At 44.1% G+C, this 13,134-nt stretch overlaps 1 protein-coding gene across 1 annotated transcript in view; it reads right to left on the bottom strand.

Annotated features, from left to right (window-relative positions):
- RELT (RELT TNF receptor) overlaps window positions 1–13,134 on the bottom strand; it is a 67,378-nt gene that overhangs the window by 32,440 nt on the left and 21,804 nt on the right. The window contains exon 2 of the mRNA XM_060771263.2: window positions 1,096–1,166. Coding sequence (XP_060627246.2) covers window positions 1,096–1,166 — 71 coding nt within the window. The remainder of the gene's footprint in view (window positions 1–1,095; window positions 1,167–13,134) is intronic.

A 13,134-nucleotide genomic window follows, 5' to 3' on the forward strand; every position in this document is an offset into this window, starting at 1 on the left:
ATAGATATAGATATACATCTGCTTTGTGTACGGTCTTCGTTTCCCTATCTCTCCACTGCCCTCCTGTGGCCCCATCTGAGCATTGCATGTACATATATATGTATTTACTTATTTATGTGGCCTAGCCCCAAAATGAGGTGGATTTTCAACTGAAACCTCACCAGTATTTTAAGTTGGACATGGAAGAATATATATGCCAAGTTTGGCCAAGATCTATTACGCCATGTAGGAGCCTTTGAGGTACAAACATATGTACATAGATATAGACATACATCTGCTTTGTGTAAGGTCTTTGTTTCCCTATCTCTCCACTGCCCTCCTGTGGCCCCATCTGAGCATTGCATGTACATATATATGTATTTACTTATGTGGCCCTAGCCCCAAAATGGGGTGGATTTTTCAACTGAAACCCCACCAGTATTTTAAGTTGGACATGGAAGAATATATGTGCCAAGTTTGGCCAAGATCTATTAAGCAATGTAGGAGCCTTTGAGGTACAAACATATGTACATAGATATAGACATACATCTGCTTTGTGTACAGTGTTTGTTTCCCTATCTCTCTACTGCCCTCCTGTGGCCCCATCTGAGCATTGCATGTACATATATATGTATTTACTTATGTGGCCCTAGCCCCAAAATGGGGTGGATTTTTCAACTGAAACCCCACCAGTATTTTAAGTGGGACATGGAAGAATATATGTGCCAAGTTTGGCCAAGATCTATTAAGCCATGTAGGAGCCTTTGAGATACAAACATATGTACATCTGTTGTGTATGGTCTTTGTTTCCCTATCTCTCCACTGCCCTCCTGTGGCCGCATCTGAGCATTGCATGTACATATATATGTATTTACTTATGTGGCCCTAGCCCCAAAATGGGGTGGATTTTTAAACTGAAACCCCACCAGTATTTTAAGTTGGACATGTAAGAATATATGTGCCAAGTTTGGCCAAGATCTATTAAGCAATGTAGGAGCCTTTGAGGTACAAACATATGTACATAGATATAGATATACATCTGCTTTGTGTATAGAAAACACTCAGGGTAAAGGATTCATAGATTTTTCCCTATTTAATAAGATAATGGATACTTACCATTAAGAGGCCAATGATGGAATAGAGATTCAGGGTCCTCTTCATCTTGCAGCAGCCCAATTTCAAAGCAGCTGGAAAGACAAGGAAAAAAGAAGTTGCCTTATTAGCGAGGGAGGTTCAGCTGACCCGGCATCTCTCGTCCAAACCCTTCTCCCATTGAGTCCTTGCTTTTGAATCCTCTGCTTTTCCTTCCATCCCACAGACGTTCCAGGAACAGCGCTGTTTATTTCTGCAAATTACGGCCAATTGCAGAGGAAACCTATCAGCTATGATTAAGTCCGAGAGAAAGGATATGAAGAGGAAGGCAAAGGCTTCCTCTCCGGTGGGAGGCATCCCGCTTCCCCTTCTGTGTTTATTTATATGGGGTCGGATGCTTTCGGAAATCACACAAAGCGTCGGATATTTTCCACGCTTCTTCCGACTTTAAAAACACAACAACAATAGATACTCGGCCGGAACAAGGAACGTAAGAAACCAAACCAGAGGGCGAGAGGGAGGAAATTGTATTGTTTTCTAATGCTGTGAGCCACTTGATCAAGAGATAAAAGTGGGGTGTGTGTATGTGTGTGTGTGTGTACCCACATACACACAATATTCATCTATATAAATAAAAATGTAATGTTCGTTTGTGGGATTAACATGACTCAAAAACCACTGGACAAATTGACACGAAATTTGGACACAAGACACACCTATCAGGCCCACATATGACCATCACTCATAAAAACACTGAAAAATAGAGCAGAAGAAAAAGAAACCCCAAAAATACATTACAATGCATGCGCAAAACCACATATGTACACAAACACACACATATTTTGGACACAAGACACCTATCAAGCCAACATGTGACCATCACTCATAAAAACACTGAAAAACACAGCAGAAGGGGGGGGGAACCCCCAAAATACATTACAACGCATGTGCAAAACCACATATGTACGCAAACACATATATATATTGGACACAAGACACCTATCAAGCCAACATGTGACCATCACTCATAAAAACACTGGAAAATACAGCAGAAGGGAAACAAATCCCAAAAATACATTACAGCGCATGTGCAAAACCACATATGTACACAAACACACATATATTTTGGACACAAGACACCTATCAAGCCAACATGTGACCATCACTCATAAAAACACTGAAAAATACAGCAGAAGGGAAACAAATCCCAAAATACATCACAACGCATGCACAAAACCACATATACACACATATATGCACATATAAAACACATACACAGAAAGAAGGAAGGAAGGAAGGAAGGAAGGAAGGAAGGAAGGAAGGAAGGAAGGAAGGAAGGTTGGTTAGACCACACCTGGAATATTGTGTCCAATTCTGGGCACCACAATTCAAGAGAGATATTGACAAGCTGGAATGTGTCCAGAGGAGGGTGACTAAAATGATCAAGGGTCTGGAGAACAAGCCCTATGAGGAGTGGCTTAAAGAGCTGGGCATGTTTAGCCTGAAGAAGAGAAGGCTGAGAGGAGATATGATAGCCATGTATAAATATGTGAGAGAAAGCCACAGGGAGGAGGGAGCAAGCTTGTTTTCTGCTGGAGACTAGGACGCAATGGAGCCATGGCTTCAAACTACAAGAGAGGAGATTCCATCTGAACATGAGGAAGAACTTCCTGACTGTGAGAGCCGTTTAGCAGTGGAACTCTCTGCCCCGGAGTGTGGTGGAAGCTCCTTCTTTGGAAGCTTTTAAACATAGGCTGGATGGCCATCTGTCAGGGGTGATTTGAATGCAATATTCCTGCTTCTTGGCAGAATGGGGTTGGACTGGATGGCCCATGAGGTCTCTTCCAACTCTTTGATTCTATGATTCTATGAGATGAAATTATTTTGCTGTCAAGTTCCATGCCGGAGAAGTGAAGAAACCCTTCCAGATTTTAGTCTGAACTTCAACAGAGCTGTATTGTCCCCTGAGCTCATTGTAAGGATTGGATTGAGAACCGTGTGCCATTAAAACAAACCCCAGTCGTCGCAGTCATTGTAAAGCTCGACCCAAGAGAGGCTAATGAAATGCTGGGGATTCAATTATCTCGATCGATTCGTTCCCTGGAGAGTCCCAATCCATCACGCTCCTAACACCACGGCTTTGGATTTCCAACCTTGGAGGAGGGCCAAGCACTGGCTTTCTTTCCTGTTATACCTTGGCATCGGCTTTTTGCATTTCAATCAATGATAAAAGTAGGATACATATCAATCATAAAGGAGTTAGAGATTCTCTTTGCATAGAGGTGGCCTGGACTCTGTTGCCTGGAGGCATCCTCTGTTTGGGAGGTTTTAACTGGCCCTTGTTTGTTTGTTTGCTGTCTGGAGTTCCCTTCTTTATTTATTTACTGTCTTGATTCTGGTGTTTTTATTATTAATGCGGATCACCAGATTTTGTTCCTTTTTCATGGTTTCCCCCTTTGTCTTGAAATTGTCCACATGCTCATTGTGGATTTCAATGGCTTCTCTGTACTGACTGATATAATCCAGGGAAGTCATGCTACCCCTCTATTCTGCCTTGGTTAGACCACATTTGGAATACTGTGTCCAATTCTGGGCACCACAATTGAAGGGAGATGTTGACAAGCTGGAATGTGCCCAGAGGAGGGTGACTAAAATGATCAAGGGTCTGGAGAACAAGCCCTATGAGGAGCGGCTTAGGGAACTGGGCATGTTTAGCCTGAAGAAGAGAAGGCTGAGAGGAGACATGATAGCCATGTATAAATACCTGAGAGGAAGCCACAGGGAGGAGGGAGCAAGCTTGTTTTCTGCTTCCTTGGAGACTAGGATGCAGAACAATGGCTTCAAACTACAAGAAAGGAGATTCCACCTGAATATTAGGAAGAACTTCCTGTGAGATCTGTTCAGCAGTGGAACTCTCTGCCCTGCAGTGTGGTGGAGGCTCCTTCTTTGGAAGCTTTTAAACAGAGGCTGGATGGCCATCTGTCAGGGGTGATTTGAATGCAATATTCCTGCTTCTGGGCAGAATGGGGTTGGACTGGATGGCCCAGGAGGTCTCTTCTAACTCTGTGATTCTATGATTCTTTGCTGTATTAAAAGCAGCTGGACATCAGCAGGTGATGCTTTTCTGGACGCTAAGGAAAAGCTTCCTCTTCCAATGCCGGAATATGGAGAGACTTTAGAAGTCCTTGGAGGAAACCAAGGCTGTTTTCTGCCTTCTTCGCCAGCTGGCAAAGCCAATCTGGTCTTCTCTGCCTTCAAGCAGTTTCAGAAAAACAAGGCTTGCTGAATCCTCTCTTTATCCTGGGAAAATAAGTCCTTTAAGTGGTCATTTTAGTTTCTGCTCAGTGGGCTTATTGCTCAGGGTATTTTTAAAGCACCCTTAATTGGATTTTTAAAGTATGATTACCAAAGAAATAGAGAGAGAGGGAGGAAAGAAGGGAAGAAGGAAGGAAGGAATGACAAAGACATTCATAGTGTATGAACGTGGATTTGGCATGTACGGTTTCCTGTTTTGGGAAGGAGGTGGTATATAAATCAAGGCTACCATGATGATACATTGCAACATGTGGAATCATAGAATCATAGAATTGGAAGAGACCTCTTGGGCCATCCAGTCCAACCCCATTCTGCCAAGAAGCAGGACAATCACCTTCAAAGCACCCCTCACAGATGGCCATCCAGCCTCTGTTTAAAAGCTTCCAAAGAAGGAGCCTCCACCTCACTCCGGGGCAGAGAGTTCCACTGCTGAACGGCTCTCACAGCCAGGAAGTTTTTCCTCACGTTCAGATGGAATCTCCTTTCTTGTAGTTTGAAGCCATTGTTCCATTGCGTCCTAGTCTCCAAGGAAGCAGAAAACAAGCTTGCTCCCTCCTCCCTGTGGCTTCCTCTCACATATTTATACATGGCTATCATATCTCCTCTCAGCCTTCTCTTCTTCAGGCTAAACATGCCCAGCTCCTTAAGCCGCTCCTCATAGGGCTTGTTCTCCAGACCCCTGATCATTAAACATGGAAAACAAGGGTTGCCAAAGACCATCTGAAAACACAGTATTTTGAGTTGTCCATGGGGTTTCTGTGTGGGAAGTTTGGCTCAATTATCTCATTGGTGGGGTGAGAATGCTCTTTGATTGTAAGTGAACTATACATCCCAGCAACTCTAACTTCCAAATGTCAAGGTCTATTTTACCCAAGCTCCACCAGTGTTAACATTTGGGCATACTGGGTATGCGTGCCAAGTTTGATCCAGATCCATCATTGTTTGAGTCCACAATACTCTCTGGATGTAGGTGAACTACAACTCCAAAACTCAAGGTCAATGCCCACCAAATCCTTCCAGTATTTTCTGTTGGGTCACTGGAATTCTGTGTGCCAAGTTTGGTTCAATTCCATCATTGGTGGAGTTCAGGATGCTCTTTGATTGCAGGTGCACTATAAATCCCAGCAACTACAACTCCCAAATGGCAAAAATAAATTCCTCTCCCCTAGGCTGAACCACTTCAAACATGATGTTGGAAAAACCAGGCATTATCTCTCACAGCCCCTCTTCGTTAGTCTTAGAGTAATTGGGGATTTTGGATATAATAGAAGAATAAGAAGGAAGTCGAGTGGATGAGGAACGTAAAGACGAGTCTCTCACCTGTTAAGAATTCTGTGCAAAAGACCAAGAAAAAGCAGAATACGCGAGGTGGTTAAAATACCCAATAAGCAAACACCGTCCAGCCAGGTGACCCAGGAGAATTGGTCCTTTTCCAGCTAGTGGTTCCTAACAGCCTTGAGCTTTAATTACTTTCTGCAACCTTGGCAAATTGGATGCAAATGGCTCCAAATTAATTACACTTCCAGCACGCTTAGAGGAGGAGAAATTCAGGAACGGAGGAGAAATCACTCCTCATTTAAGAGATGAATGTAAAATGCATATTGGAGATGCAACCCAAGTCTAAACATGACATTCATTTAAGTTTCGTATATACCTTATATGCATTCCTTTAGGGTAATATTATAGACTAGCTGTACCCGCCACACATTCTGTGGCCAATCTTCCCTCCCTCTTTCTCTCCTTTTTCCCCCCTTCCTTCCTTCCTTCCTTCCTTCCTTCCTTCCTTCCTTCCTTCCTTCTCTACCCCTTTCCTTCCTTCCCCTCCCTTTTTCTTTCTCTCCGTCCTTCCTTCCCTCCCTCTTTCCTTTTCTCCTTCCTTCCTTTCTTCTCTACCTCTTTCTTTCCTTCCACTCCCCTTTTCTTTCTCTCCTTCCTTCCCTCCCTCTTTCCTTTTCTCCTTCCTTCCTTCCTTCTCTACCTCTTCCTTTCCTTCCGCTCCCTTTTTCATTCTCTCCTTCCTTCCTTCCCTCCCTCTTTCCTTTTCTCCTTCCTTCCTTCCTTCTTTACCTCTTCCCTTCCTTCCCCTCCCTTTTTCTTTCTCTCCTTCCTTCCTTCCTTCCCTCCCTCTTTCCTTTTCTCCTTCCTTCCTTCTTTACCTCTTCCCTTCCTTCCCCTCCCTTTTTCTTTCTCTCCTTCCTTCCTTCCCTCCCTCTTTCCTTTTCTCCTTCCTTCCTTCCTTCTCTACATCTTCCCTTCCTTCCCCTCCCTTTTCTTTCTCTCCTTCCTTCCTTCCTTCCTTCCTTCCTTCCTTCCCTCCCTTCCTCCATCTTTCCTTTTCTCCTTCCTTCCTTCTCTACCTCTTTCTTTCCTTCCCCTCCCTTTTCCTTTCTCTCCTTCCTTCCTTCCTTCCTTCCTTCCTTCCTTCCTTCCTTCCTTCCTTCCCTCCCTCCCTCCCTTCCTCCATCTTTCCTTTTCTCCTTCCTTCCTTCTCTACCTCTTTCTTTCCTTCCCCTCCCTTTTTCTTTCTCTCCTTCCTTCCTTCATTCCTTCCTTCCTTCCTTCCCTCCCTCCGTCTTTCCCTTTCTCCTTCCTTCCTTCTCTACCTCTTTCTTTCCTTCCCCTCCCTCCCTCCCTCCCTCCCTCCCTCCCTCCCTCCCTCCCTCCCTCCCTTCCTTCCTTCCTTCCTTTCCTCCCTCCCTCCCTTCCTCCGTCTTTCCTTTTCTCATTCCTTCCTTCTCTACCTCTTTCTTTCCTTCCCCTCCCTTTTTCTTTCTCTCCTTTCTGCCTTCTCTACCTATTCTTGGACTGTAACTCCCAGCAGTCCTCCTGATCGATCTGTCTACCTACTATCTACCTCTAGCTAATCTACTATCTTATCTGTCTGGAGGATTGCTGGGAGTTGCAGTCCAGGAATAGGAAATGTGTATGGATTGGGATGCTCTCAAAGTAATCCAAGGAGAGGCAAGCTTGCAGCTTGGAAGAAGTGTGTGCTGGTACGGCTATACCAGGAGTTCCAACTTTATTTTCTTTCTGTTATCTGTTTGCAGTCATAGGGCAGGCCTCCTGTCCATCGTAATTAAGCTTTGGTTCCAGCCCTTGTTCTGGGCTCTGGGAGGGAAAGGAGCCATTTTTTGGGCAGTCTCACACAAGGTAGCTAAGCTATAGGACGTAGACCAGCTCGTCCCGTAGAAAAGCTTCTTTTCTCAATAACATCCGGGGAAACAGAAACAGAAATTCCAGGGAAAAGGTCCTCTCAGCCTCACAGCTATCAGAGGAAAAACAGCCCTGAAGTTTCAAAGAATTCCCTGAAGGAGGACAGCACTACAGATCCACGGAACTCCATCTAAAATATCTACAAGCCTCAGCTGGTAGGTCTACTCGATACCCAGACGCATTTGGAATCGGTAGTAGGACCCACACCGATGAGGCATAGGTAGTAAACAGCCTGGGAGAGGTTAAATAGGGTTTTTCCTACAGGGAAAGTACAGTTAATTAAAGTCAGGTACCAGTCCATTGAGGACTAGACTAAGAAAGCCTTGAAGTGTTGTTTGAACCATTGAAGATTTGTTGTTTGTTCCATAATAAAGACTTTGTTGTATCATTAAAGACTCTAAAGACCATCACTTCAGAAAAATCCCTGAGAACCTCTCTTTGAGGCACCCCTGGCTTCCCACTGGGCTTAAAGTATACGTCCCATAGAAAAGACAGCTGTTACAGGCCCAGCGCGCGACAGAACAAAGTGCATTTGGAGCATTGTCCTTCCCTAAAGGGCCTGGTCTAGAGGATGCTGGGAGCTGTCATTTTTGCGCATGTGGTGTATTGTCATTTAGCTTTTGGGGTTTTTTAAGTATTTTCTGCTGGTTTTTTTTTGGGAGGGGTTTATGAGTGATGGTCACTCATTGGTCTGTTAGGGGTGTAGTGTCCAAATTTCGTGTCGATTTGTCCAGTGGTTTTTGAGTTACGTTAACCCCACAAACAAACACTACATTTTTATTTATATAGACTAGATGTCTTCTGCCACACGTTGCTGTGGCCCACATGAGGGTTCTGTGTGGGAGGTTTGGCCCAATTCTATCATTGGTGGGGTTCAGAATGCTCTGTCATTGTAGGTGAACTATAAATCCCAGCAGCTACAACTCCCAAATGTCAAGATTCTATTTTCCCCAAACTTCACCAGTGTTGACATTTGGGCATATGGAGTATTCGTGTAGAGTTTGGTCCAGATCCATCATTGTTTGTGTCCACAGTGATCTCTGGATGTAGGTGAACTACAACTCCAAAACCAAAGGACACTGCCCACCAAACTCTTCCAGTATTTTCTGTTGGTCATGGGAGAACTGTGTGGGAAATTTGGTTCAATTCCATCGTTTATGGAGTTCAGAATGCTCTTTGATTGTAGGTGAACTATACATCCCAGCAACTACAACTCCCAAATGACAAAATCAAAATTTTCTGAGTGAAGGACATACATTGGGTTGTTAGGTGTCTTGTGTCCAAATTTGGTGTCAATTTGGTGGTTTTTGAGTTATGTTAACCCCACAAACACACACAACATTTTTAATTATATAGATTATTACTATTAATATTAATTTTGTATTTCCTAATTGATCAGGAAACAAAGGTGTCACACTGTCAGTCACCCCATGTGGATAAGAGAAGCTTTTGGAGCATTTTGGCTTCAAATAAGGGATGTTTGATTTGTATTAAATTCCTTTGTTAGACAACATTAGATTCCTACAGCTATTCTGCTTACAGTCACATCTGGAATGTGTCCAGAGGAGGGCGACTAAAATGATCAAGGGTCTGGAGAACAAGCCCTATGAGGAGCGGCTTAGGGAACTGGGCATGTTTAGCCTGAAGAAGAGAAGGCTGAGAGGAGATATGATAGCCATGTATAAATATGTGAGAGGAAGCCACAGGGAGGAGGGAGCAAGCTTGTTTTCTGCTTCCTTGGAGACTAGGACACAATGGAACAATGGCTTCAAACTACAAGAGAGGAGATTCCATCTGAACATGAGGAAGAACTTCCTGACTGTGAGAGCCGTTCAGCAGTGGAACTCTCTGCCCCGGAGTGTGGTGGAGGCTCCTTCTTTGGAAGCTTTTAAGCAGAGGCTGGATGGCCATTTGTCAGGGGTGATTTGAATGCAATATTCCTGCTTCTTGGCAGGGGGTTGGACTGGATGGCCCATGAGGTCTCTTCCAACTCTTTGATTCTATGATTCTATGATTCTATAAGGTTCGATTTAATGAACTGACCCTTGGTACAAACTAGACTATAGAAACCATCTTTCTTTATAAGGCAGGTGCATTAGACAACCTTCAGGTATCCGGGGCCATCCAAATGATGGGTATTGTAGGCCAATACCCATGATGGGTATTGTAAGCCAAAAGTCAAAACCAATATCACAACAACATCTATTATAGAACTCCAGTATGCTGATGATAATGTCATCTGTGCACATTCAGAAGATGATCTACAACAGTGGTTCTCAACCTGGGGTCTCCAGATGTTTTTGGCCTACAACTCCCATAAATCCCAGATTCAGATTCCATCTGAACATTAGGAAGAACTTCCTGACTGTGAGAGCCGTTCAGCAGTGGAACTCTCTGCCCCGGAGTGTGGTGGAGGCTCCTTCTTTGGAAGCTTTTAAGCAGAGGCTGGATGGCCATTTGTCAGGGGTGATTTGAATGCAATATTCCTGCTTCTTGGCAGAATGGGGTTGGACTGGATGGCCCATGAGGTCTCTTCCAACTCTTTGATTCTATGATTCTATGATCTACACATTTCAAATTCATTTTGCTGGGAATGACATTTTGCTGTACTTTTATCCTCATACTTTGAATATCCTCATACTTTGAATGGGCAAACTTGGACCCTCCGGTAGGCTGTTAGGAATTGTCGAAGTTCAAAACACCTGAAGAGCCCAAGTTTGCCCATGCCTGCCTTAGAAAGAAGGAAGGATTGAAGGAACAGAGCAACCCCCTGGGATGTTGTTACTTCACTGTCAACACACCTGGGCTCTCCCAACAGAACACAATCTTAAGGAAAGAACGCTGCCTGGCCAGGGACCGCCTGTCAGAAGCCTGCTCCTCAACTCACCATAGATGCCTTTAATTAGGACAGAGCCTGCAAAGCTCCTGATTAGGTCCTTGTCAGAATAAACCCCTTCTTTGCAAGCCAGGAAGAGAGTGCTCACTTCACCTGCGCAGGACTGCCTTCCTTGCCAAGGATGCAGAGAATATTGGTAGAGATGGGAGGGCAAGGAAAGGGCACCAATTTAAAACTCCCCTTGTGCTGGTACGGCTGCACCAAAAGCTCCAGCTTCCTCACCTCTGAGGAAGCTTGCCATAGATGCAGGCGAAACGTCAGGAGAAATGCCTCTAGAACATGGCCATATAGCCCGAAAAAACCCACAAGAACTGAGTGATTCCGGCCATGAAAGCCTTCGACAATACATTCCTTTTCTTTCTTTGAGTGTTTGCATGTATTCCAAAGTTCCATGCATTTTGCAATAAGGTGGCTTCCCTTGGTTTGCAATTATAGGGCCAATGACCCATCAATCATTGTTAAGTTTTGGTTCTGCCCCTTTCCCCAGGGCTCTGGGAGGAGAGGGAGCCATTTTAGGCCAGCCTTGCATTGGAAAGCTTAGCTACAGGACGTGGATTAGCTCCACCTGTAGAGAAGGTTCGTTTCTCTCAGCATCCGGGGGAAAACAGTTCCAAAGGACTCCAGCTGGAGAATCTACAAAGCCTTGACTGGTAGGTCTACTCGGGACCCAAGAAGCAGTTTGGAGCCGGGAGTAGAGCCCACACCAGCAAAGTTTAGAAAGTAGACTACCTCCATAGGATTATAGTGTCTTCATCATCATAGTCCCTGGCAGAAGGGGGTTGGACTGGATGGCCCTTGGGGTCTCTTCCAACACTGTGTTTCTACATCATTCTATACAGCTCCCAAAATCCTCAATCAACCAGCCTCGTTGCCCATTGTCTGGGGAATTCTAGAAGTTGTAATCCCCACAAGTCAATTCAAGTTCTAAGAGGGAGGAATATTTCAAAACACCCCCAACAGACCACTCCACTGAGCAGCCCCTTCCCCCCATTTGATGCCCAGCTGTGGCATTTCTCAATCCGCTCCTCTGCGCTGGCTTCTTTGCCATCCAAAGCCAAGGGAGGAAACACAGACGTCTCTTTTGTTGTGTCCGCAGGAGGCAAAGTGCGTGCCAAGGGAGAATGTGTGGGTTCCCCCACCCTATTGTTCCCAAGCAAGAAAGTCTCCCTTGTCAGAAAAACGTCAACAGGGATTGGCACATCATTGGAAAGGAGCCAGAACACATGCAGTGGAGATCCCTGGTCCTTCTAATGGATGTAAAGCTAAACAATGCTCAGAAGTATAGTGGATTCAACACCTTGGTAGATAAAGGTTTACAAGAAACAATCTGACAAGAAGAACTGAGATCATAGAATCATAGAATCCTAGAGTTGGAAGAGACCTCCTGGGCCATCCAGTCCAACCCCATTCTGCCAAGAAGCAGGAATATTGCATTCAAAGCACCCCCGACAGATGGCCATTCGGCCTCTGTTTAAAAGACTCCAGAGAAGAAGCCTCCACCACACTCTGGAGCAGAGAAATGAACATAAGAAATCCAGAAAAGAAGGGGAAAATGAGATAATACAAAAAGATAGTGGGGTGACTTTCATGTAACCATGTTTCTTTGAATGGTTATCTGTGAAACCCACATATATGGTAGTTTGCTGAGCATGCACAACCAACTACCATATGTGCAATTTCACAGAGACCATGAAGGAGAAATAAGTTCAACCATCAGATTTGAAACTAAGTGATCGCTCCTCCCTTTGTTGTAGAGGACATAATGACCTTTTAATACTTTAAGTATTTTTTTCGTGTCAGGAGCAACTGGAGAAACTGCAAAATGCTTCAAAATGCTCATTGATTCTAGGTGAACTACGGTTGAGTCCGTGGATACAGAATCCATGGATATGGAGGTCCAAGTGCCTCGGAAGGGTTGTTGGGGAGGGGGAAGAAACTTTTTTCATGCAAACAACTGAAGCCCTGGTCTTCTATTATTATTATTATTATTATTATTATTATTATTATAGGTATGATTGAGTCCGTGGATATGGAATCCATGGATATGGAGGTCCAAGTGCCTTGGAAGGGTTGTGGCGGCGGGGGGGGGGGGGGACCTGTTTCATGCAAGCAACTGAAGCTCTGGTCATCTATTATTATTATTATTATTATTATTATTATTTGTATGGTTGAGTCCATGGATACGGAATCTATGGATATGGAGGTCCAAGTGCTTCGGACGGGTTGTGGGGTGGGGGGTTGGGGGGAGAAACCTGTTTCATGCAAACAACTGAAGCCCTGGTCTATTATTATTATTATTATTATTATTATTAGTATGGTTGAGTCCGTGGATACAGAATCCATGGATATGGAGATCCAAGTGCCTTGGAAGGGTTGCGGGGGGGAGGGGGGAGAGAAAAACCTGTTTCATGCAAACAAGTGAAGCTCTGGTCATCTATTATTATATTATTATTATTATTATTATTATATGTATGATTGAGTCCGTGGATACAGAATCCATGGATATGGAGATCCAGAGAAACCTCTTTCATGCAAACAACTGAAGCCCTGTTTTTTTTATTTTTATTTTTATTATTATTATTATTATTATTATTATTATTATATGTATGATTGAGTCCGTGGATACAGAATCCATGGAT

This window comes from Anolis sagrei, chromosome 3 (genome assembly GCF_037176765.1).
Source record: "Anolis sagrei isolate rAnoSag1 chromosome 3, rAnoSag1.mat, whole genome shotgun sequence".
In the NCBI taxonomy this organism is placed as follows: domain Eukaryota; kingdom Metazoa; phylum Chordata; class Lepidosauria; order Squamata; family Dactyloidae; genus Anolis; species Anolis sagrei.